General features: G+C 35.5%; 1 protein-coding gene across 2 annotated transcripts in view; it reads left to right on the forward strand.

Annotated features, from left to right (window-relative positions):
• The window catches only part of COL4A5 (collagen type IV alpha 5 chain), a 250,831-nt gene extending 226,728 nt beyond the window's left edge, over nucleotides 1-24,103 (forward strand). For both annotated transcript variants that reach the window (XM_078363412.1, XM_035287997.3), the window contains 10 exons: nucleotides 4,495-4,628; nucleotides 7,647-7,719; nucleotides 7,853-7,924; nucleotides 8,711-8,839; nucleotides 12,847-12,945; nucleotides 14,312-14,524; nucleotides 19,260-19,437; nucleotides 21,369-21,483; nucleotides 21,829-22,001; nucleotides 22,853-24,103. In XM_078363412.1, the coding sequence (XP_078219538.1) occupies nucleotides 4,495-4,628; nucleotides 7,647-7,719; nucleotides 7,853-7,924; nucleotides 8,711-8,839; nucleotides 12,847-12,945; nucleotides 14,312-14,524; nucleotides 19,260-19,437; nucleotides 21,369-21,483; nucleotides 21,829-22,001; nucleotides 22,853-22,934 (1,268 nt within the window). In that variant the 3' untranslated portion in view covers nucleotides 22,935-24,103. The remainder of the gene's footprint in view (nucleotides 1-4,494; nucleotides 4,629-7,646; nucleotides 7,720-7,852; nucleotides 7,925-8,710; nucleotides 8,840-12,846; nucleotides 12,946-14,311; nucleotides 14,525-19,259; nucleotides 19,438-21,368; nucleotides 21,484-21,828; nucleotides 22,002-22,852) is intronic.
• The last annotated feature ends 3,553 nt before the right edge of the window (nucleotides 24,104-27,656 follow it).

Genomic DNA, 27,656 nt, shown 5'->3' on the forward strand with positions numbered 1-27,656 from the left:
AGCCAATATTTAGCTTTCTGAATTTCATAGTATCAAATGCTTTGAAAGTTTTGTTAGGAAATAATGACAATATTTCCTATTTATATGGCATGCCACAATTTACATCATATAATGTACTTTTTATTTTAAGCTTCTTAAGGGCAGAGTTTGAGTGTTGCTCATCTTTGTGTTTCCTGTAGCACCTGGCACATGGCCGACTTTAGTCCAGTATTTTAAAACTTGAATTTGATCTTTAAAATATTCCTGTGAGGGAGGTTAGGGCAGATAACACTATTCCCATTATATGGGTAAGAAAACATGCTCAGAAAGATTGAATTGCCCAAAGTTATATAGTTATTAAGTAGCAGAGTCAAAAATAGATCCTAGGTCTTCTAAGTCCTAGGATTCATTACTCTAGCACAATTTATTCTCCCTGCTAACATTCAGTGCTTATAAATCATAGCAAGACTTGTAAGGAAAGAAAATTGTGTTTATAGTCAATTAACACTATCCAAGAGGTGCTCTATTTGTAGGCTTTTAATCTTTTTATTTAATGATCCTTCTTTTAATAGTGAATAGCCTGTCTTAATATGTGCATTGAATAATAATAAAGTAAATATGATATTTTCTGTGGTTTGGGGTGGAATATTGCATGCAAAAACATTTTCAAGTACCCCTTCACTGATAGTCTTCACATCTTGGAAAAGTTGAATCTTTATTTTTGTGTTTAATGGTGTACAAATATATATTGGCTTTTTCTCTTTAAGTAACTTATTACAAGTACTATAATAACAATAATTGGCTGGGTACGGTGGCTCATACCTGTAATCCCAGCACATTGGGAGGCCGAGGCAGGTGGATCACCTGAGGTCAGGAGTTCAAGACCAGCCTGGTCAACATGGTGAGACTCCGTCTCTACTAAAAATACAAAAAAATTAGCCAGGTGTGGTGGTGAGCACCTGTAATCCCAGCTACTTGGGAGGCCGAGGCAGGAGAATCTTTAGAACCCAGAATGCGGCAGAGGTTGTACTGAGCTGAGGTTGCACCATTACACTCCAGCCTGGGCCACAGAGCAAGACTCTGTCTCAAATAATAATAATAATAATTGAATAAATAGTAATAAGAAAGCCTCCTGATGAATTATGAAAAAAATCAGAATGTAAAATGGTTTTCAAATACAAACAAAAGTACAGTTGGTAATGGCCATTGTTTACTCATGTTTTGATTTATTTTTCTATTCAATCACCTATGATCCTTGTATTTATTGCCAATAAGGCCTTTAAAGTTAACTGTATCTTCTTGAAGCAGTCTGAGCATATCAAGAAATCGGCACCCGGTGTTTTTATTAAAAGATAACACAAGCCAAGATACACTCCAGCATTAATCTAAAATGACCCATTTGCTAAAGGAATTTGAAGGCTGTTGGTGAAATGGTACTATCTCGCCAACTTTAATGTTTTGAGAAGCTAACTTTAGGAAAGCCACAGTAGCAGTGTTAACATAATGTCTTCAGTAGAGTTTTCTATTTTTTGGATTAACGAAGGCCAATAGCTTATCCTTTAAAATTAGCTCTATTTGAAAAGGTTTGGCTGTCCATACTTCTATATGGTTCTGTTTGCATACCGATTATGCTGTAAATATAAGAAATGCTGGCAAAGAACATTATTGTTTTAACTTGTACTATAATGTGAACCACTTCTAACTCATAATCTTATTTTGTACTGTGTGATGTCTGATACTGCTAACATCGATCTTTGGGCTTTGGTGAACTCTGATCTTCCCAGGTTTTCAAGGTTAGACTCTTCACTGGTCAATTCTTTTTTTTTTTAATGCTTTGTGAGTGTGATAAGAGAAATGCAATTTTTTGCTATAATTCAGAAGTCATTGAAGAGTGCTGTTATCCTCAAGCTGGGGTTTTAACATTTTGATGAAGGTAATGTGACTTGATTATAATTGAGTTTCAAATGATGTTAGGATCTTTGTGTTTGCAATTGTTTATAATAAGTAATCAATACATAAAGATATGTTAAATTTTAAACAGAAATACACTTATTTTTACCTTCAATACTGCATTAAAATATTTAGGCAAGCATATGACCCATTTGTAATCTCTGAATATTGATTTTATTTTCTCAAAATTTTGTTTTCTCAGACTGCCCTGATCTGTGTATTTATAGCTATTTTCAATAATGGAAGAGATAAAATGTTGAATACTGTTAAATATAAAACTTATATATGTTCTTTATGTCATTAATAACTCATAATTTAAATGTGAGGGACTCTAAACAGCAGGTCTGAATTAACATGCAAATTTCCAAAATTTTTTATAATTGCAAAAAGAGCAGTGCCTTAGATTTAGTCAAATGATACAGTGTTCTGATAACTTTTCAAATAGAGTAGAGGGTCATAAAAGGTTTCTTTTTTCCATCTTACTTTGTCATTGTTATCAGGTTGATTCACAATCTATTGATTTTTCATAATTAGCTGATTGATTTGCTACTTAATTTCTAGTGCAAATCATACATTATGGATTAAATTAACAAATTTGCTTAGAACACTGAAGTTCTGGTTTTTTTTAATGCATAATGTACTAAACTTTTTCATTATGATTGAGAAGGGAATTTCGGTGTTGTCTGGTTGCCAGGCTAGGGTAAATATATCAGTTTCATTGTTTAAAGATAAACAATTGTTGTACTATTGTAAATCTTCTTCCTCTTTCTCATGTGCCAAATAGAGCCATGTTATATTATGAAATTACATAAAAATATCTGAAAGATTAAAAACAGGCTCATATTTTAATATATGTTCTTATCTTCAATTTTACTAATAAAGAAAATAATAATAAAACCTTTCCACCGTTTATACTATGTACCAGGCACTCTGCTAAGTAGTTTTTACATGGTATCTCATTTAACCCTTGAAACAACCTGCTAAACTAGGTGCTATTCTTAATTCCATTTTATGGAAGAAGAAATTGAAGCCGAGGAGATTAATAATCTTACTGAAGTCAAACAGCTAATGACTAATGGAACTGGGTTTGTTACCCAGCATTCTAGCTCCAGAGTCCAGTGTTCTTAATCATGTGTCATTCTGCCTTGTTAGTTATTTTGCCATTGATTCTGAATCTTAAAAGTATTGGAAAGGGGACTGAATTTTATTTTAGATTAAAAAGACAACCCTTTGTCCATATGTAAGGATGAACTCTATTCTATATTCATAACAAGTGCCTATTATAGTTCCTTAAAAAATAATCCCTACATATCTTCGTTTTTTATCGAAATCAATAAAATCTGAAATTACCAGAGGAGAGAAGGTATAAATGCTAACTATTGGCTGTTCATTACTTAGAGTTTTGCAATTATTTTCTTAAGGTGGGATTACTTAGTCTCAGCCTCAGCCACTGAACACTCTACAACCAAGTAGCACCTATTTGCCACCTGGTGACAAAAGACTTGGCCAATGATAAGATCTCCCTGGTTGCTTAATGGACCTGATATCTTGATTTAGAAAAACAAGTTAAAAATATAGTATACGTAAAAATGCTAAGCAAAATCCTGTTTTGAATTATTTTGTTTATTCACAAGATACATACAGAATTCTTTATTTTTCTTGCAAAATATGTAAAATGTAAAGAATATGAAAACATTTAAAAATAAATTTTTAAAGTACTTTATTGAATCCATATTTTAAAAAATTACTATGTATCAAGCATATCACTAAAATGAAATTAGTTTGTTTAAATTACTATCTGCATGCATAGTAATAAAAGCTGAGTAAATGTAACTACTTGCAAATAAAGCAATTTGATTTTAATCACAATGAGACAAATGGCTTGAATCTCTGATTGCCCTACAGCAGTGATGCTTAAAAGTGTGGTCCTGGAACTAGCAGCTTTAATTTCCACAAGGCACTTGTTAGAATGCAAATTATTGGGCCTCTCCTAAGTCTCTTTTTTCTAAATTATTTATTCTTAAGACTGGTCAAGTGCAGTAATGAGAAGGGAGGAAAGAGTTGAAAAAGGAGTTCAATCTATAACTGAACAATAAATTGAGATAACTCACTGCCTTCAGACCACTCTCCTCAGTCTTACTGAATCCAAAACTCTGGGGGTGGGCCCAGGAATCTGTTTTAACAAGCCCTCTAGTTGATTCTGATGCATGCTCCAATTTGAGAAAGTACCCTACAGTTTCTGTTTAATTTCACTTTAAGTCAAACTCTTTGTTAAGGATTACAGAAACACACATTGTTATGTCATAAGTCTATTTTAGATGTTATTATATTGAATTTAATATATAATAAAATATAACCTAAAAGAGTCTGAAAATCAGTATTAATAACAAAATGAATCTGGTGCAATTTATATTAGAAAGGGAATTAGCACAGGTCTATATATTTTAATGTTGTCTGGGTTTTATTCTAAAAACTAATAGAAAGATGACTGATAATTTTAAAGCCTGACTTTATTGCTACTTTTATGCTATACTGAAATGTGGCCATTTGTTGTGCATTATCAAGGTCTACCAGGTCCAGAAGGTCCCCCGGGTCTCCCTGGAAATGGAGGTATTAAAGGAGAGAAGGGGAACCCAGGCCAACCTGGGCTACCTGGTTTGCCTGGTTTGAAAGGAGATCAAGGACAACCAGGACTCCAGGTAGGAAATGGGAGTAGATATTTGATGAGAAGAGTATATGTGTATTAAAAATGTGAATTCTAAGCTGCATCATTTAAACTAACACTCATTGTACAATGTTCTATGTGTGGCTCACAGGTGAATTAAAAAGAGAGTAGCAGGTAAGTTTCCTATAGTCTCCTTAAGGAACTTTGCTGTATTATAGTCAAAGAGTTCCTGAAAAGAGACTTTATCTGGAATCTTTGGCATGCATAGTATTTGGATTTGAGTAGCCTTCATTTCAGTGAAAGCAAATTTATGCAAAGGAGACATGTATATTAGACCACTGCATATAGATAAATCTACCCATAGGGAAGTAATTATGGTGAATAGAAGAATATTTTAAACTTTGAAATTAGATTGAATTAGGGTCAAATGTCAGCTCCACTGCATACTTCTGCTTTGTATCTATGAGGAAAACATACAATGGGTTTCTGTCTTCACCTACAATAAGAGAATAATAGCATATTCACTCATGTGCTGTCTGTTGGTTTGAGTGACCCAGAGAGTCACATTCCTCTTTATGGGTTCTCAACGCTGCCTCCATTTGTTCAAGATGATTGCTGGTGGATCTGGCAGCCAACACAATCTGGACTGTCTTTTATTTCTGAAGACTGCTTTATAGCAGAAAAAATGTATTAAAAGTAGTGGTCTTTAAAGCTTTTTGAAATCTAATCTTTTTCCCCATGCCATAACTATTCTACCAGTTACCTAGACTTAAAAATATACTTCTGTTTACTCATTCTCTATTCACTCCCTATACATATGAATATTTCCAGAAACAATTAAGAATAAGTGTCATCTGTCATCCCCTTTACCACTAAATATTTTAATGCATATTTCTTAAGATTGAAAATATTCTCATCTGTTATTAAAAGATGACGATAAAAGCTGTGGGATTGTTTATATTTTATAAAATTCTTACCAAATACCATGGCTGTAGCCGGTAATCCCAGCAACTTTAGAGGCTGGGGCAGGAGGGCTGCTTCAGGCCAGGAATTTGAGACAAACCTGGACAACATAGCAAGACCCTGTCTCTAAAATTTTTTTTAAGTTATATAACCACAGTACACTTACAAACTTCAGAAAATTTAACGTGGATATATGTTAATTTCTATCTTTCATATTCCAATTGGGTCCAATAATCTAATAATCTTCTTAGTATTTCTTCCTCCAGTACAGGATCTTGGCCAAGTCATGTTTTCCATTGAATTATCATATCTCTTTAATCTTCTTTAATCTGGAACAGTTCCTAAGTCTGTTTTCTTTTCTTCATGACCTCAACATTAAAAAAAAAAAATTGTACCCCCACCCCCATTGTTAATTAGAATATTCCTTTTTTGTCTGATGTTTATTCATAATTAGATTCCATCCCCAGCTGGAATACTACATGAGCGATGCTGTGTCCTTCTCAGGCTAACAGATAAGGAGGTCCATGATTCTATCTGCCCCTTATTTGTGATTTTAGTTTTCATCATCCAGTCACGTTGTTGCTCAGTGTCTCCACTGTATCATTATTGTTTTTCCTTGCAACTAATAAGCAAAGGTTTAGAAAGGCACATTAAGATACTGCATATATACCACTCCTCATCAAAATTTTCCCTTAGATTTAAAATCTATTAATGATTTTGCTTCAACCAATCTCTACTGGGATAGTGGCAAAAAGATGTTGTTCAAACTCTAGCACTACCTCCACATAAACTAGTCAGCCCTACTGTAAGCAAGAGCCTTCCCTTCTCTCTGGTTTATGTATGTATTTATTATCATTGTGGACTCATTTTTCCCATGTTTTCTACTAATTTACAATTTCTAAAATGTCATTACTTATTTTGATGCTTTCATTGTTCCAGATTCGGAATCCCCTTCAAACTGGGATTTGATGTTTTTCTGATATGTACTTCCCTGCAACTATTTTTTAACACTTTTTAAATATTATTCCATAATAAGATGCTTCAGGCTTGTTCCTGCTTCATTCTTACTAATATAAGCTTCATTGTCCCACACCTGAAGTAGAGCAAAAGCCTCCTACATAATCTTGCTATTCTATATTCTTCCTGTAGTTGGGTGGCTGAGGTGGGATGATTGCTTGATCCTAGGAGTTTGGGGCCAGCCTGGGCAACATAGTGTGAGACCGTATCTCTATAGAAAAGAAAGAAAAAAAAAGAATAAAATAATAGTTACCTTTTACTAAGTACACATCACACACCAGTACTAAGGACTTAATATTGTTAGCAAAAGACAATGAGATCTGCAGGAGAAAAAGGAAGAGCTTTATTTTCTATAAAAGCAATCTGCAGATTGGGAAGGCACAGGTTTCAGTACAAGTGAAAGTGTGCTCTCTGAAGATCAAAGGGAGGATTTGGCTTACAGAGCAAAAGTTCTCACCCATGTTCTCAATCAGGTCCATTTATGCAAATGAAGGTTCAGGCTTCTGTTCTGATTGATTGAAATATTTGAGCCCTCATCAGGTGGTTTCCAAGACCAAAGCCAGAAGTCTGCCATAAATGGCCAGTGGGCAGGGGGTGTGTTCATGCCACAGTTTATCTTCACACTCGTTTGACTTGATTCTAGAAAGAGAGATCTGTGACATTTTTACAACATCTTTCGAAGAACACAGGGTATGTGACCCTTCCCTTACCCAACCATGGCCAGCTGGTTGTGTTTTAACTTTGTGCACCTCAGTTAGCCATGGGAATTTCATTTTGTCTGTCAGCCAGGGGTATATTTTAACAATATGAACTGTCTCATTTAATCCTCACCACAACCCTATGAAGTAGATACTGTTATTTTCTCCACATTCAAGGTGAGAAGACTATGAATCGTAGAGGTTAAATAATCAATTCAGTTCACAAAAGCTAATAAAAGGCAGAATTGGGATTACAGTCTTGGAAGTTTGACTCTAGAAACAGTGTTATATTCCACTTTGCAATTCTTATGCCCTCACTTCACTTCCTCCTCCCACTGCATCTTTTTGTAACATTAATGAATTTATTTATTCAGGGTAATCCTGGCCGGCCGGGTCTCAATGGAATGAAAGGAGATCCTGGTCTCCCTGGTGTTCCAGGATTCCCAGGTATTTGAAGGGATTTTTGAGGTTTCCCTTTATATTAAACTCCTGTGGGACAAGATAGCCATTTTCTGATTTGACTGGGTGAAGATTGTAGCCCTGTTGCTTTGCCATGCTACTGTATGTACCTTCCTTGCAGGCATGAAAGGACCCAGTGGAGTACCTGGATCAGCTGGCCCTGAGGGAGAACCAGGACTTACTGGTCCTCCAGGTAAGACTTAAGCCTGAAGATAGTTATACCTGATACTTGGATGCTTTAAATAATTTGGAAGTTTTCATTCTGTCTTTCAGCCAGATTGTCAGAGGCTAAGTCCCCAACAACTGAGGGAAAATAAACAAGGCTCTCCCTTTATTTACTAATCTCTTGAATTTTCAATTATATTAACATAATATTGATAGCAGACCTTTCAAAGTTAAGATAGATGCAGGATCAACAAAAATGCTTCCTTGAGATTAGCTTCTATAGTAACTTTCCCAAATTCAATTGAACAGATCATAAGAGGAAGTCAAATATGATTTTTTAAAAATATTTGTGATATTCAAATAGTTCTTTTTGCTAAGAGGCCTATAGAGGTTTCTTATAAACTGAAAAATAGGGAATCTGCTAAATTCCCCTACTAGTTCATTGAGTCACTTAACAAGCACAGCAAGCAAAAACTGCAAATGATTGTGGAATCCGAATGGACCTGTAAGGGAATAAAATTGTCTTCCCCTGACATCAGTGTTATAATGGATGAGACGTTCTAGTAACTGAGTAATATTCAATGCTTGAAAATAGGAATGATATGCCTAATTTTTCCACTGACCTAAGAAAATTATTTTCCAATTTTGGGGAGAGATAATGGTTGTTTTCCTAAACAGATTTCTGTTAGATGGGGCAGCAGTTCAATAACTGGTTTCTCTCACACCAATTCTTGTACTGAACTTAGGTCACTTTGGCTTTCATTTTTTTGTGACCTTTCTCTTTTCCTTCAAATTTGTACGTTTTGCCTCTTAGGTCCTCCTGGATTACCTGGTCCTTCAGGACAGAGTATTATAATCAAAGGAGATGCTGGTCCTCCAGGAATCCCAGGCCAGCCTGGGTTAAAAGGTCTACCAGGACCCCCAGGACCTCAAGGTTTACCAGGTACCATTGCAGATCATCGTTTTTTTCTTTCTTTTCTATACGTTAAGTTCTGGGATACATGTGCAGAACATGCAGGTTTGTTATATAGGTATACATGTGCCATGGTGGTTTGCTGCACCCATCAACCCATCATCTATATCAGGTATTTCTCCTAATGGTATCCCTCCCCTAACCTCCCACCCCCAACAGGCCACAGGGTATGATGTTCCCCTCCCTGTGTCCATGTGTTCTCATTGTTCAATTCCCACTTATGAGTGAGAACCTGCAGTATTTGGTTTTCTGTTCCTGTGTTAGTTTTCTGGGAATGATGGTTTCCAGCTTCATCCATGCCCCTGTGAAAAACATGAACTCATCCTTTTTTATGGCTACATAGTATTACATGGTGTATCATGTGCCACATTTTCTTTATCTAGTCTATCACTGGTTCTAGATCCTTGAGGAATCCCCACACTGTCTCCCACAATGGTTGAACTAATTTACCCTCCCACCAACAGTGTAAAAGTGTTCCTATTGTTCCACATCCTCTCCAGCATCTGTTGTTTCCTGACTTTTTAATGATCACCATTCTAATTCCCATGAGATGGTATCTCATTATGGTTTTTATTTGCATTTCTCTAATGACCAGTGACGATGAGTTTTTTTTCATATATTTGCTGGCCATATAATGTCTTCTTTTGAGAAGTGTTTGTTCATATCCTTCTCCCACTTTTTGATGAGGTTGTTTGTTTTTTTCTTGTAAATTTGTTTTTAGTTTTCTGTAGATTCTGGAAATTAGCCCTGTGTCAGATGGATAGATTGCAAAAATTTTCTCCTGTTCTGTAGGTTGCCTGTTCACTCTGATTATAGTTTCTTTTTCTGTGCAGAAGCTCTCTAGTTTAATTAGATCCCATTTGTTAATTTTGGCTTTTGTTGCCATTGCTTTTGGTGTTTTAGTCATAAAGTCTTTGCACATGCCTATATCCTGAATGGTATTGACTAGATTTTCTTCTAGGTTTTTTATGGGTTTAGGCCTTATATTTAAGTCTTTAATCCATCTTGAGTTAATTTTGGTTTAAGTTGTAAGGTAGGAGTCTGGTTTCAGCTTTCTGCTTATGGCTAGCCAGTTTTCCCGACACTATTTATTAAGTAGGGAATCCTTTCCCTATTGCTTGTTTTTGTCAGGTTTTTCGAAGATCAGATGGTTGTAGATGTGTGGTGTTATTTCTGAGGCCTCTATTCTGTTCCATTAATCTATATATCTGTTTTTGTACCAGTATCATGTTGTTTTGGTTACTGTAGCCTTGTAATATAGTTTGAAGTCAGGTAGTGTGATGCTTCCAGCTTTGTTCTTTTTGCTTAGAATTGTCTTAGCTATACGGGCTTTTTTTTGGTTCCATATGAAATTTAAAGTCGTTTTATTTTTAATCTGTGAAGAAAGTCAATGGTAACTTGATGGGGATAGCATTACATCTATAAATTACTCTGGACCGTATGGCCATTTTCACGGTATTGATTCTTCCTATCCATGAGCATGGAATGTTTTTCCATTTATTTGTGTTCTCTCTTATTTCCGTGAGCAGTAGTTTGTAGTTCTCCTTGAAGAGGTCTTTTACATCCCCTGTAAGCTGTATTACTAGATATTTCATTATCTTTATAGCAATAATTAATGGGAGTTCACTCATGATTTGGCTATTATTAGTATATGGGAATGCTTATGATTTTTGCACAATGATTTTGTTTATTGAGACTTTGCTGAAGTGGCTTATTAGCTTAAGGAGGTTTTGGGCTGAGATGATGGGGTTTTCTAAATGTACAGTCATCTCATCTGCATACAGAGAATTTGACTTCTCTCTTCCTATTTGAATACCCTTTATTAGTTTCTCTTACCTGATTGCCCTGGCCAGAACTTCTAACACTATGTTGAATAGGAGTGAACTCAGGATTAAGAATCTCACTCAAAACCACACAACTACATGGAAAGTGAACAACCTGCTCCTGAATGACTACTTGGTAAATAATAAAATTAAGGCAGAAGTAAATAAGTTCTTTGAAACCAATGAGAACAAAGATACAATGTACCAAAACTCTGGGACATAGCTAAAGCAGTGTTTAGAGAGAAATTTATAGCTCTAAATGCCCACAAAAGAAAGCGGGAAAGATCTAAAATCAACATGCTAACATCACAATTAAAACAGCTAGAGAAACAAGAGCAAACAAATTAAAAAGCTAGCAGAAGACAAGAAATAGCTAAGATCAGAGCAGAACTGAAGGATATAGAGACATGAAACACCCTTCAGAAAATTAAGGAATTCAGGAGCTGGTTTTTTGAAAAGACTAAAAAAATAGATAGACCACTAGCTAGATTAATAAGGAAGAAAAGAGAGAAGAATCAAGTAGACACAATAAAAAATAATAAAGGGGATATCACCACTGATCCCACAGAAATACAAACTACCATCAAAGAATACTATAAACACCTCTATGCATATAAACTACGAAATCTAGAAGAAATGGACAAATTCCTGGACATATACACCCTCCTGAGACTAAACCAGGAACAAGTCGAATCCCTGAATAGGACAATAACAAGGTCTGAAATTGAGGCAGTAATTAATAGCCTACCAACCAAAATAAGCCCAGGAACAGATAGATTCATAGCCAAATTCTACCAGAGGTACAAAGAAGAGCTGGTACAATTCCTTCTGAAAGTATTCTGAACAACAGAAAAGGAGGGACTTTACCCTAACTCATTTTATGAGGCATACATTTTCCTGATACCAAAATCTGGCAGAGACACAACAAAAAAAGAAAATTTCTGGCCAATATTCCTGATGAACATCGATGCAAAAATCCTCAACAAAATACTGGCAAACCAAATCCAGCAGCACATAAAAAAGCTTATCCACCATGATCAAGTAGGCTTCTGGGGTGCAAGCCTGGTTCAACATATGTAAATCAATAACCATAATCCATCACATAAACAGAACCAATGACAAAAATCACATGATTATCTCAATAGATGCAGAAAAGGCCTTTGATAAAACTTAACACCCCTTCATGCTAGAAATTCTCAATAAACTAGGTATTGATGGAATGTTATTTCAAAATAATAACTATTTATGACAAACCCACAGCTAATATCATACTGAATGGGCAAAAGCTGGAAGCATTTCATTTGAAAACAGCACAAGACGAGGATGCCCTCTTTTACCACTCCTATGCAGATCGTTCTTTTAAGGCTTATTTGAGAACATTTCCCTAGTTCTTCTTTTACATTTCAGAGGTTGTCTCTGACAATAGGAGTCTAAGCTCCTAGTAGAATATCAGACTACCACAAGTCTCATTTCCTTTTCTCTTGATAGTGTTAATTTCTCATGGTTGAATTTCTTTTAGGCCATGTCAGGTTACTTTTAGCCCCTCTGGCTCTTCCAATTTGAACAACTAGGTTAATGTTAAAAAAAATTATAATAAAATGAAAATGCATTTAAGATCCGGTGCTTTCTGTAACTCATGCAGCAGAAAGATTGAAGGCTGATTTGGTGGACAATCAGTTTCCCCACTGTGAAGCCCCTTGTCTTTTAAATTAATTGCTGTCTAGCTGGCCATTTGACTCTATGCTTATAGGCAACTTTCATTAATCATTACACAAGAAAGCTAGAACTAACTTCTTCAGTCTTTCACCCTTATTAAGTGATCTAGTGACTGTCTTATCAAAAACAAAGTATACTGGACAGTAACTTATGGTGGGATAGAAAAGAAAAATTGAGACAGAAATGCCTGTCTGATTCTGAAGACAAAGAGAACACAACTCCAGTGAGAGCATCTCAGAAGCAAATGGAATATTTAAAACTAAAGCTAAATCCTTGTTTTCTTCTTTGGTCCTGGACTTGAGTTATCTCTTCATTTATCTGGATTTAAGACAAAACCAGATTATGAATTTAGTGCCTTGAGAATCTTATGTCTCCCAGATCTGTCCAGATGTGAAATTATTTTACCCATATTTGAATACCTCATTTCTTTTCCTGTAGGTCCAATTGGTCCTCCAGGAGATCCTGGACGCAATGGACTCCCTGGCTTTGATGGTGCAGGAGGGCGCAAAGGAGACCCAGGTCTTCCAGGACAGCCAGGTGAGACAAATAAAACATGTTGGTGGAAGGAAAGTCTTTGCATCTGAGAGACCTCTGGACATAGGGCCTCTACTTAGAGCTACGAGATCTTCTCTTGATGTTAGCATAGCTGACTGGTGAATGTGGAGCTGGGGAAAATAGGAAAGCACATAATTAGGAGATTTGTCACTAATAGAGAAGCATACAAGGTTGCTTCTATTTGTATTTAGAATGTTGGAAAGTTCAGTTGTTTCTCACGGTGGGAATTTTCCAGGCACTCACTGTACTTACTTGTTCAGGATATTTTCAGTATATTGATTTAAATCCCTTGACCATCTTGAAACTATTGTGAATATTTCTACATTTGGAAATATCACAGTAGGCTGTAATTTCTTTCATAAAGAGCAGCAAATATAAAGGAAAAGTTTAACCTTTAAGAGTCATGGTGACATCTCATACTGAGATTATAAATTGATATTAGAAGCATTAATAGGTGCCCCTGATAATATTGAGTCTGGTATCATTCAGTTTTGAATCTGTACTCAACTTACTTCCAAAAATAATTTGAGTCAACTTAAAATAAAAAGATATACTAATGTTAAGATTTCTAAAATAGAAGTAGAGTATCATACATTTTATAGATCATTAATTTATGTTAACAACTCTTGATTATATAAATATGACTCTAAATTAAACAAACATGAAGAGTTTGTATTTTAAATATCAGTGGCAACATGGCAGAGTGGTGACACCTATAGCCTTCCTAGAGTCAATGCCCTGCCATTTCATTAATGCTATATTTCTAGGGAAATAACAAGTTAGTGTCATCTTCATCACCGGTGTTTCTATGAAGTTTCCCAAAAATGAGAATTTACACACACACTGGCCAAAGGCCTGCATATACAGAGAATTCTTAAATGAACTCAAACCAAGAGGTTAAATTAGGAAGGGAAGCCAGTGGTAGATTGAAAATAGGCATTTTGAAAATACTTCTTTAGAATGTTCTGCCTGTTCTCTACACAAAAAGGTATGCCTGAGAATAATTTCCCCAGACAGATTCATAGGAAAACGTTTTCAGCACTGAAGCTGGCAGATTGACGGCAACCACACCCTTCCTTTCTCAGTGATGAACAAAACAGCAGGCTGAAATTTGGCCATGGGGTTCAGATTCTTTTACTACAATAAAAGGTTAAATAACATACAGGCTCTCCAAATAAGCATATTTTATTTGTCTCCTAGCCCATGATATCTTTATAGACACTCTTTAAATATCAAATAAATTAACTAGTTGAGGTTTTTTATTGATAAAAAATGAGGTTTTATCAATAACCATAAGATTAGATCACAGCGTACTTAATCTTATATACTGATGATTTCATGGAAACAGGTACCCGTGGTTTGGACGGTCCCCCCGGGCCAGATGGATTGCAAGGTCCCCCAGGTCCCCCTGGAACCTCATCTATTGCGCATGGATTTCTTATTACACGCCACAGCCAGACAATGGATGCGCCACAGTGCCCGCAGGGAACACTTCAGGTCTATGAAGGCTTTTCTCTCCTGTATGTACAAGGAAATAAAAGAGCCCATGGTCAAGACTTGGGTGAGATAATCAATATCTAATTTATTACTGTGCATTTTGTTTTTGTTTCAAAAATACTACTGGGTTCTAGAGTAGCCTTGGCCAAAGTGCCTCTATCTATTCTTTTGGGTCTTCCAAATTGAAAACTATGCCAAAGGCAACTGAATATATTCACTCTGATTTTTAAATAAATAATATTTAACCTTTAATTCAAAGCATTAATTAGCCCTTGTGAGATACAATTATTGGCCTAAAGCAAATCATTTCAAAAGGGCCACATTTACTTTTAGTTAGATTAGTTATTAAGGAAACAGTTTTCCTGGTCTCTGCAGTATAGCAGCTGCTTAAGTGTGCAGTGTTTATAATTCATCAGAGATAGTTACCTCTTCTTTGAAACTGGTCCTCATCAAGTTGAAAGATAAGTTCTGAAGAGAATCTTGGTTCTTAGATCAAAGAAAATAAGGTCATTGCTTAATTATGTTATAGTTCTTAAAATAAGTGCCTTAGCTTTATGAACTATTACCATACTCATTTAAAGCTATATAAAGTATGACATTTCTGTACAAAATCCAGTTCATTTAAAGTCTTCCCATGTATCTTCCCTATACTGGGGTGGGCAGCTAGGTTGATGGGATGAGACTGGACTGAATCACTCTCAAGGATTCTTCCATCCCCATGAATTGTGTTCCTGGAATTTTGACTTTGGATGAGACTTTTGAAGTCTCCTTGTCTTACCTGGGGCTGTTTCTTTTAAGACTGACTATCCCCTTTGCCCCTATAAAAACATTTAAGAAGATAGTCTGGGCTCCCAGTTTCTGGGATTGCTATGATGAGAGGCTTCCTGAGGTCTCATTGGCTGGGCCATTCATTCTGTGGAAACAGTTCTGCAGCAGCAGAGACCCCGGAGGTCAGCTTTACTCCCTGTTTTTCCAAGGCATATGGCCATACCTACCAGCCAGTTCTGGCCCTCCAGAGTAAAGATATTCATTTAAATGTAAGTCAGTGGTCATAGGTCATTTTATGAAACCAAATAATGTAAGGGTTCGCCCAATAGCTTTCTTCTACATATTCTTTTTTTCATCTACTTGTATTTCCTTTTTCTTCTTTTCAACTTTCACCTGCTACCTTTCTCTTTTTTGCTTTATTATATCTTTTTAAATTTTAAAATTGAGAAATCTTCATTAAATTAGTAATTATCTTTCCATAATTTAATTGAATAAATATCTAAATAATTAGAATAATTAAATATCTTAAGGTTGATTTTTCTCTAGTCTTTCTCCCATGAAATTCTTCTTTTATGTTCATTCTCTCTACACTGTTGGAGTCTAACTTATAATTGAACTTTAAACTTCAAATCCCTAACCTACCAGGTCAATAAGAACCATTAGAAGTTTTGAGCACTATGAAATTAAAAAAGCATAATGCAAAGAGAAGATAGAATCTGCTATCAGCATGTAATTATAACTTTTCAGAATCCATGTATTTGCTCAAATAAGAACAGTCAGATTTGGAGGCTATAAACTGGCCCTGACTCTGGTACAGTTTAGGCATCAGACACAGGAAGGCCATGACAGAGCCCAAGATCCTAGGATGGTCCTGGATTGCAGAGGCTCTGCTGGGGCTAACACAAGGATCACATTGGAGATATCTTGACGACTAAGCAAAGATAGAGGCAGCTATAATTTTGATGTTAAAGTAACAATCACCTCCTGATTGAATAAATGCGGTCTGTGTTGAATTAGTGGAAAGATTATAGTATGTAAGAAAGAGGACAGAGAAGATGGATTAAAATACTAAAGCTTTTTTGTCTGGGAGAAAAAAAAATGAGAACAATTAGTCTATTAAAGTCTTATGACTATAAGGTATAGAGGGCTTTGGGAGTATATGGGATCACTCTCTCTTCAAACATTTGGAAACTATAACCTGGAATTCTACATCATTGTGGACAGCCACAGGTTCAACCAGACACTCCTGATTTCAGCATTATGGGCCTTCCTTTTATTTACCTTTCTTTTCTTTTCCTTATGATACTAGGAGTATTTTCAGTTCTGTCCCAAATAAGGCAGGAGCTTAGTTTTGTTTATAAACTACCTTATAATGTACAAGGCACTTCATATCCATTGTCTAATTAAATTTATACAACTATGATTAATAAAAATATATACAAATATTCTGCTTTTATATTTTATACACAAAGAGACTGGCTAATAGGTTAAATTACTAAGTAAAACCTTACACAGTCAGAAAGTGATGGAGATAAGACTTGAATCCAACACATGCCAATTCTAAATCCACTTCTTTTTAAATTTTGCCATGTTCACTCTTATATGACTGTGAGTCAGTCAGGTTTTTCTGAACCAGTTTTTACAATGGATGTATTAGAATAAATCAGTGATTTTTAACCTAGGAAATTTTTGGAAGACTCCTATCCTATGCCAAATTTATTGTATAAAAATTCCAAATAATTCTGATAATACATGTTTAAGATCTATTGGTCTTTTATTAGTCATCTTCAGTCTGAACTAACCATATCTCTTTGAATACATGAAGGATTTTCAAGAAGCACAGAGGCATAGTTTGTTAAAAATCAATTTTTAACGCCTTTATTTCTATATATACCTTCTCCTAAAGTAAATCTGACTTTAGCAGATGTGCTTTGAGCAATCTCTTTTCCTGTATTTCCTTTCACTGTCATGCATTCCCCACATTGTGAGAGTCATACTCTGGCAAGTTGTCTTGAAGTATGAAAACGTCTGACAGACAATTTCAAAGGCACAATTCAAAATAACAGTTCTGCTAAAGATACAATTGCCATTAGATCCAGCAATATCATTACTGGATATTTCCCCAAAGGAAAAGAAATTAATATACCAAGGGAATCATTGCACTCACGTGTTTATTGTAGCATTATTTACAATAACAAAGATATGGAATCAACCTAAGTATCCAACAAAGGATGAATAGATAAAGCAAATGTGGTATATATACACAATGAAATATTATTCAGCCATATAAAAGAATGAAATAATGTCATGTTTGGAACTGGAAGTCATTATCTTAAGTGAAATAAGTCAGGCACAAAAAGAGAAGTATCACATGTTCTCACTTATATGTGGGAGCTAAAAATTTGAACACATAAAGGCAGAGTGAAATGACAGATAGCAGAGACTGGGAAGGGTAAGTTTGGGGATGGGGGAGGAGGAAGAGAATTGGATTAAGGGATACAAACATACAGTAAGATAGAAGGAATTATTCCATATTTGATAGCAGAGGAGAATGACTATACTTAAAAAATGTACTGTACATGGAAACCTTAAATATTATGACTTGATCACTATGCATTATATACATATAAAAAAATTTTCATGTTACCCATCATCTTGGGGAACATGAAAAAAAAATTAATAAATTAATGATTTTGTTAAAATCTCCATTAACTCAAGCTCTGTAATTCACTTTTAATCCATCTTACTAAGAAATACATTTCTAATACAAGTTTCTTTGTAATAATTATATAAAAATTTATAATACATATATTTTGATCAGTTGTGAATTATAATAATAACACAGGTCAAAATATAACATTTAACATGTAAAGTCTTATAGTCACAAAAAATTTTTAAAAGGTATATTCAGTGTTAATTTTTGAGAAATATGATAGCATGATCAATAAAAACTTTCAAAAATAAAAACATGTTACATTAGGATAAAACTGTGAGAAAAGTGGAATGGAAATACAATGTTTAAATGTAGAAGGAACAATGTATAATTTCCAACTGTCAAAGACAAGTTTCTATATTTTCTACAATGATTAATGTTGTTTCAAATCATTCTATTGGATGCATCTTAAAGAGTGATATAAAGTTTATTCTTAAATATCAATACTTATGAAACACCATAAATGAAAGCTGGCAAGGTAGAAACGTGGTTTGCAAGTTCCTTGTCCCTGCTATTACAAAGTGGAATACAGAATGGTGAGTTTGGAGCTGAGAAGCAATAGCTAATATCTTAATACTGGCACAGTATCAATTTAAACTTCTGATGAAATTTAGATATCAAAAATTTGGATGTTACTTTCAGAAGTGTAAGAGTGTGCAATTTTCACCATTCTTTAGTGAGTAAATGAGAAAAGAAAGGCTTGATTACAAGTAAAGATAACCCCTTGTCCCTACTAGCTCTGAATTTCAAAGATTAGTTTCTTTTTTTTTTCAGTTTGTGGGTTTTCTCCTCACATCTTTCCTTGTATTTTAATTTTTCCTTTTTTTTACTTATTCTTCAAACCTGTCTGTGGTGGCTGTGCACACTGGTCAGCATTACTATTGTCCCTAGGTCTAAGGAGATTGCAAATACACACAAGATACATACTGAGGATGTCTTAGAAGAAGAGAAGGCAGCCTGGAGCACGAAATACTGATAAAATATCTTAAGGACTCAGTGTGTGTCCTTCACTTGTACATGATGAATTACTAAATATTCTCCATAAGACACCATTGTTTACAAGATGCATCACAAGTTTAAAAGCAGCATTGGGGAATATATAATGAGCTACCACAATAAATATCAACATACATTATAAAATACATTCTTATTTTATAAATGTTAAAATGAGTAAATCTTAGATTTAAGAAATATAGTATATTTATTACCTATGAAAGGCGGGCAAGTTTCCTTGAAAGGATGTTTGCTGTCGTTTTAGAAAAAACTAAAGTATCATCGTCATGCAGTCCTTCATTGTTTTCTCTCCAATTCTTTCTAGGGACGGCTGGCAGCTGCCTTCGTCGTTTTAGTACCATGCCTTTCATGTTCTGCAACATCAATAATGTTTGCAACTTTGCTTCAAGAAATGACTATTCTTACTGGCTCTCTACCCCAGAGCCCATGCCAATGAGCATGCAACCCTTAAAGGGCCAGGGCATCCAGCCATTCATTAGTCGGTAAGGTATTGGTTTAGCTTTGACTTTTACTAATCGCCAGTTAGTTTACTAGTCAGATTTGGGTCCAAAGCTAACCATCTGATGATATTCCTCTTAGGTTAGATAGAACAGACATACCTCTTAATATTCAATTAAGTATTTAGTTTGACTCATATTTATTGGGGGTCTGCTTTTAATCAGGCCCCCATGATAGACATAGTGTAATAGCCAGAGAACTCACAGTGTAGTAATTATTTATTACATAAATTAGTCTAATATATATCAGACTTGGGTTAAGTGCTACACTAGATTTAATAAAAATGTTATAAAACATAGGGAAAGAGATGTTTAATTTCAACTGGAGAAATCTGGGATGACCATATGAAAAAAATTTGTCTTGAACTGGTCAGTCCTTGAACGACTAGAAGGACTTGAGGCACAGGCAGTTTTAAAGGGAAAAGATATACTAGGTAGATAAAATGACAATAGTTAATAAATTAATGTGTCTAGGATATAATATGTAAAGGTTGTGTTGGGAGAAAAGATTGTAAAGTTAGCTTGGGCCCAGATATTAGAAGGCCTTCAGTACCAAATTGTAGTTTGAAATTTATTTGATATTTAACAAGGAGCCCCAAAGTAGTTTTGAGCTACACTTCAGCAAAGGTTATAGAGCCATCAATGTGTAACAATCGATTACAGAAGGGATAGTCTTGAGGTAGAGAGACCAGTTGGATTGAAGAGTATTGCTATAGCCCTGATGTAAGTAAATTTGAACTCACAGTGGAGTACATGTATCATGTTATTAGGCTAGATAGGATTTGGCAGTTGATTAGCCATGGAAGGAGGAGGTGGTAGCTGAGATTTGGAACATGAGTAACTGAGAGAAGTGGGGTACCATTAATAGAGATCTCTTAGAGTTTTGCCATTTTGAAACCTAGTTTAATTCAATCTCCTAGGAATGTTGGATATTGCCATTTTTATTCTGATCGTGACCCAGGATTTCAGTAACCATAAGGGATGAATTGCTGGAAAGTCTAATTCCTTTGACATTAAATGTAAAGATTAAAGCTGGTTCAGCCTTAGTAGCAAAGTCATGGTGCCCTTTTAAATAAGTTTTCCTGAATGCTTTGGGAATTTAATAGAGAGAGAGGGAGAGAGAGAGACTGTGTGTGTGTGTGTGTGTGTGTGTGTGTGTGTGTGTGTGTGTGTGTGTAATTTTGTCAGTCCCAACTCTTGGGAGTAAAAGCTTCTCTAAATGTCTTACCTATTATGTTAGGTAAAGTGCCAAACTGGCCTCAGTCATATGTCAGGAGGTCCACTCATGTTCTTTATTAAAGATATGCAAGTGTTAGATATATTCATTCTCTTGTTACTTTACTTGATTTTATAGATTTCAGTCTCATCTCCAAGTGCCTGTGTACTTGCCCAGCATTCTGGATATGTTGGGCAAGACTACATCTCCAGATATAGTCAGATGTTTAATATATGTCCTTTGGACCAAGAATAATGGGTGGAGATTGAGAAAGTGTCTGCTTCTTAGATTTTCCAGTCTTTCTGACATTGCTCTTACCACAGTTTCAGCATTACTAAATGTCTCCCCTCCAATTGAGCACTTTGACAATAAGTAATATGTACAATACAACAGCCAAACTCCTATGACAATTATGGCATCGACTATAGCAAGTATGAATAGAAATCTAGGGCAGAATGGAAAATGAAAAGACAATTGCACTGGTTCTGCACTTTTTTGAAAAAAGTTTACAGTTTATTATGTATATCGGGAGACAATGCTTATGCAAATGCAATCCCCAAAGTGCCTTTGTTCAACTTTTGTGATCATTGAAAGACACATTAATGGGCTTCTGTACCAGGAAGGCTTCCAATGAAGCAGGACTGCTACTTCTCACATGCTCATTCTGTAGATTATGTTTCTTCTCCCCTTCCTTTACCAGATGTGCAGTATGTGAAGCCCCAGCCATGGTGATCGCAGTTCACAGTCAGACGATCCAGATTCCCCGTTGTCCTCAGGGATGGAATTCTCTGTGGATTGGTTATTCCTTCATGATGGTATTATACACTCTTCCTTGCATTTGTCATCCTAGCTGAGTGTTCATTCCACCTACATTTCTTTCCAATATGAAGAATCCCTTCCATTTGCATAATAAGAAACTTAAACTTCAAATAGCTTCTATCCAAGCACTGTGTTCCCCTCACACATTTCTTGTAACATATTTTCATTATCTGCCCATTACTTTTGTTGATTACCCTTGATGTGGATACTATTCTCTTACCTCTGGGCCTGTTCTTTCACTGGATTTGAATTTTTCGCTAAGCTCAGCACACATCTTTGGATATTCACTAAGCTATTATGACACATGGGTATTGCGGCACATTTTTCCTTGTCTTTTATAGCATACAAGTGCAGGAGCAGAAGGCTCAGGTCAAGCCCTAGCCTCCCCTGGTTCCTGCTTGGAAGAGTTTCGTTCAGCTCCCTTCATCGAATGTCATGGAAGGGGTACCTGTAACTACTACGCCAACTCCTACAGCTTTTGGCTGGCAACTGTAGATGTGTCAGACATGTTCAGGTAAAGTGTTTATAGCTTTAATTCAAGTCCAAAGCTTCCTTCAAACATGCTAGGGAAGAGAGAGACAATTTATGGATGGTTTATCCTCAACAAATGTTAGGAATTTATTGGATCATGTATTTCATTCTTGCTTGTTCTTCTCATATACATGACTCAGGTCAGAAAAATAGACTTGATTAATATTAGGTGAGTATGGTTTGTGATAGCTTAGTAGTAATCCTTCAATAATGAAACAGAGATAAAGAAAGGTTATGTGACCTTCCTAATAAGTTCAGCAGCTGTTCAACTAGATTGAGGCCACCCTAGGAACTGAAGTTACAATCTGTCTTCTCCCTCTCAGTCCACTTGTCTCCTTTCCCAGGATGTTTTAAAGATTCTCATTTAAGTGTTTGAATGAGCAGGACATATATAATACATATACCTCAACCTATTGATTTTCTGCAGTTTAAATTTATTTTTATGTGCTGCTTTTGAGGTATCACTACTTGATATTTTTCTTATGGCCCTTATTATCTATTCATCATGGGTTTCCCAGATTTCCCTCATCCTGTAACTATTAGAAAAATGTATCAGAGAAAGAGAAAAAGATAGAAAATGAAAGGGAGACACAAATATACAAAGATAATGGTGGTGGAGAGAATAGTTACAAAAATATCTATGGCCACTAATGTCTCTTAAACCACAATAGTCACTGCATTAGATTATATGGCTGAAAAGTAAACCATTAAGTTACCAACAGAGTTCTAGTAACTACCTAACACAAAGAGAATGTTTGGTTGCAAATTTGAAACAATTACAGAATTGAAATACCAGAAAAGGTAGATCTGATTGTCTTATTTCTTATTTCCCAGTAAACCTCAGTCAGAAACGCTGAAAGCAGGAGACTTGAGGACACGCATTAGCCGATGTCAAGTGTGCATGAAGAGGACATAACATTTTGAATTATTCCTTGTGTGTTTTAAAATGTGATATATATACATATATATAAATATATAAAATTCCTAGGATGCAATGTCTCATTGTCCCCAAATTCAGTACTGCTGCCATTAATGGTGCTAGTATATATGACCAAGATAACATGCTGACTAGTAACCACGAAGATTCAGATGTACCTCAGCAATGTGCCAGAGCAAGGTGTCTACTATTTTTCTACTAAAGAAATAGGGAAGCAAATTTACTTTTGGGGTCCAGAATGGCTTTCTCCAAGAATTATAAGATGAAAAATTATATATTTTGCCCAGTTACTAAAATGGTACATTAAAAATTCAATTACGAGAAGAGTCACACTGAGTAAAATAAAAGACTGCAGTTTGGGGGAAGAATTATTTTTCATGGTGCTACTAATCCTGCTGTATCCCAGGTTTTTAATATAAAAGTGTTAAGCTTATTTTGCTTTGTAAGTAAAGAATGTGTATATTGTGTAAACAGCCTTTTAGCTCAAAATGTTGAGTCATTTACATATGACATGGCTTGAATCACGCTTTACAGAAAATGTAGGAAACCCTAGAATACAGACTATTTTATATTCATGTTTATCCAAGTGAGAGGATTTATACTCCTACGTCAAGTTACTACTGATAGTAAATTTATTTTGAATTTTATCCCCTAAGTTCTGTTTTGATTTTTTAAAAAACAAATCCTTTAGTCACTTTAATCAGAATTTTAAATGTTCATGTTACATACCAAATTATAATATCTAATAGAGCAATTTGTCTTTTGCTATATTCTCCAGGATTATCTCTTAAGACCATATGCTCCCTGTTTTAATGTTTCTTACATCTTGTTTTTACTCATTTATGACTAGACAAAGTTATTCCAAACAATTCTGAGAAACAAAAACATACACACAAAATTAACAATTCTTTTCCTTGTGCTTCTTATGTAAGAATCCTCCTGTGGTCTCTTCTTGTACAAAACTGGGAAACAATACTTGGTTAGTTTCTCTTCAGTTACAAAAAGCCAATTGATGTTTCTTATTATTTTTAAATTTTAAATATTTTATTATATATACTCATATGATACCTTATTTCCTTAGCTGTCATCTTCTCACTTCAATGTTTTTAAACCTACCAATATCAATTTAATTAAAGATATATTGAAAAGATTGTCTGTTGTGTATCTCTTCAGCCTGTGTGTAAAAATACCTGCTCGTTTACAGATAGATTACACATCTGCACATCAACAAGTCATCTTTTCCCAGGGAATTCGTTTCTCCACACTTTGATCACTCTAATAGCGGATAGAAAGCAAAGTAATGTAAACTTTTTCCAATGAAGAGAACTACCTAATGGAAGATATTTCTGAGATAATAAATTTCTTGACAACATTGTGTTGACGACTGAGAAAGGAAACTGGCTTCTATTTGGGGGAGAATTCATTAATAATGTTTAAAGCAGGTTAGCGAGTTAATATTCCTAATGATTAAGAACAAACACATATAGTTCTCTAAAATAGTCAAGGACTTGTTAAAAATAAGAGACATTAAAAAGGTTCCATAATAAAATATGTGTTACAGCTAAAAGATAAAACAACCAAAACAATTTGAGTATTTTAAATCCTAATATGGATCTATGCAAAACCTAAAGCTTAGAATCTATAGTGGTAAAATTTAGGATCCAAACAATGATAATGATATAATCATTTTGTTGATTCTGGCTAGCCAATTGCAAAGTTTAGCTTTATTTTTCCATTTAGTCCCATGCATAAAATCAGTAATGAGTAATTGTAACTGAAAACACCGTATCTCAAGCCCACAGATTTTTCTACATGGTGTACACTCAAAGTTGCCCCTTCTGTTATAGTCACAAACACTAATTCCAAATATTTTGCCTTTTGTAGTTTTCCCTCTCATTTGTACCTGAATGAAAACCTTGGCCCAAAAAGAGCCTACTATTTTTTTTTTTTTTTGAGACACAGTCTCCTCTGTGATCCAGGCTGGAGTCCAAGGGTGTGATCTCAGCTCACTGCAACCTCCTCCTCCTGGGTTCAAATGATTCTCCCACCTCAACCTCCCAAGTGCAGGCCACCACACCCGGATAATTTTTTATATTTTTGGTAGAGACGGGGTTTCACCATGTTGCCCAGGCTGGTCGTAAGCTTCTGAGCTCAAGGAATCCGCCTGCCTCGGCCTTCCAAAGTGCTGGAATTACAGGCATGAGCCACTGCACCCATCCCAGCACCTAATTTTTAAATTGTTGCATGTGCAGCTAGTCTATGTGTTTCTTAAATCCCCTAACTACTCCCACCCCTGCTTTGTTGTTTGAAGTACATGAATTCATTCCATGACCTTAATATTGTTAATCATTCCTTGTCATGGATTATTCAAAGATTATTCTAATCTAGCTGCTTAACTAGTTACCTATGGTGGGTATTTTTTTTTTTTGGCTTTTCTATCATCTGTGAAAATTCCAGAAGTACTATGGTGAGTTTTATAGTCATACACAATTAACAATTTTCTCACATTGGCAGGAAATGAATGAACTATTCTGCTTAGTCAGATAGTTTGACTACCAAATAGTTATGTGTACCAAATGTGGTTTTACCAGTTAATGAATCTTTCATGATTCAGATGTTACTTAAGGACCAAATCTTAATATTCTATAGCTCTGTGTGTGTGTGTGTGTGTGTATGTGTGTGTGTGTGTGTGTGTATCCATCCATGTATCCCTGCATGCACGTGCACATGTATCTTCTGAAAAGTTGAGGTCTACATGAATAACTTCCATTATACACACATGCACACACATACAGATATATGTATACACACACACACACACACACACACACACACATTGTTTAAGAAAGTAGACATTCCAATTGTTTTATAGCTTATGGCCTGATCTGTGCCATGTTGGTGTCACACTCATTGCTTCCACAGAAGGTTATATTGGATACCTTATGACTGTATGGTGCCAAATTTGAAGAACGCTTTTTCATTCTTGTAGTGCCAGTGAGGTTCTTCACCTCAATGTCACGCCAAACCATCAAAAGTTTATTCAGAAGTTAATCACAAGAGGGCACTATTGCCTATAAAAATGAGTCAGCATGTGTAATGATCTGTTTGAGCTCATCGTTGTTGGTGCTGGGGTTGTCTAAAGTCCTGTCTCTAGATTCCCTGTTTTAAGTTTCATGTATTCTTTCAGCCTCATAAAAACAATAACAAATATTTTATTAGGTGGCCTAGTTTCCCAATGTCTGTATCCAAAACGAAGTGACAGCTTTGCGCTCGAAGATTTTCTTCTTCAGAGCCTGATTAAGAGTTGGCTCTGGTAGCACTTCCCGTGCCTCTCAACACAGAAGCAAGGAGCAATCACTTTTGTTTAGTCAAGACTTCAGTTGGTTTCCTTGGCAGAGAAACTCAGTTCTCAAGCTGGACTATACAAACACCTTCATCCCTAGGCAGCTCCAAAATAAATTGAATAATATTTAAAAATCATATATCATTTCCACTTTAGAGCACTGGTTTTTTAGAGTATTTTCAGGGAACTTGGAAAGTTTGTATGGTGGCAATACTCCTAAATTGGAATTGAATCCAGAGAGGCCTGTCTCTTGAGTTCTACATCAACAAATATTGATTGGATGCTTATTAGCGTAGAACACCATGATAGATAGCAATCCAATATGAACTCAACCAGAAAGATAAGCAGTGACCATAATATAGTAAATCCTCACTTCCCATGGTCAATATGTTTTTAGAAGGTGTGACTTTAAGGGAAACGATGTCCAATATTATTCAGTTATAATGTTGATGAGGAAAAACATGGTTTTGTTATACGTCGTTTAGCTTTAAAGTCACAGTTTCCAAGAACCTATATGCGCGTTAAGTGAGGACTTACTGTATATACCCTGGAAAAGAGGTATGCTAGTCTATCTTTGACTACCAAATCTTACTAACTCTAGGCCAGATAATGGGGGGTTTTGCAAGTGTAACTGTCTGTTTCCCAAAACATGGGGTAAAATCACATATATGTAATATTAATTATCTATTTCTTTATTAGTGGACTGCATACCCAACACCTGACCCTACAGGATAACAAATTGCTTATGTCATACAAATTTATGCCAAATAGCTTCTGTTTCCCCTTCTACCAGCACATGTCATCCTGCTTTCTGCCCCAGAGGGTCCCTGAACACTCTGGCTTCTGGTTGGGCTCAACCAATTGGAAGTCCCAGCAGAATATCAGAGGAGGGGACAAGAGTTGGATTAGGGTATTTATTTTCATGGCTCCTTCTCTCTGAGGTCACGTCAAGTTGGCTTGTGCCTCTCAATTGAATGTCCCTACCTGTCTCAAGATGACTTGCTATTCTTAATTATCTTCCCTTCTGGTTCCAATAACCCCTTCTCATGTTTTCAGGTCTAGGTGTGATGGGTATGGTGACAAGTCTGCTGTTGCTGTGCTGTTAGACCTGGATTCCTGAGCAACCATTTGTGATTACCTCTGCACACCATCTATATATTTCTAATTAAACTCGCCTCAGATTATCCTAATTTAAGTGTGCTGTATTTTGCGATTGATACTCCGATGAATACTCAGTATTTCTAGTTTCTGAAATCTAGGGAAAGTGCTTTATTTTCATATGTGACAAAATGAGGGTGAATTAATAAAACTGACATGCATGATTAAGCATGCATCTTCGACTTTGAACTAAGGGCTGA

Source organism: Callithrix jacchus, chromosome X (genome assembly GCF_049354715.1).
Source record: "Callithrix jacchus isolate 240 chromosome X, calJac240_pri, whole genome shotgun sequence".
Taxonomy (NCBI): domain Eukaryota; kingdom Metazoa; phylum Chordata; class Mammalia; order Primates; family Cebidae; genus Callithrix; species Callithrix jacchus.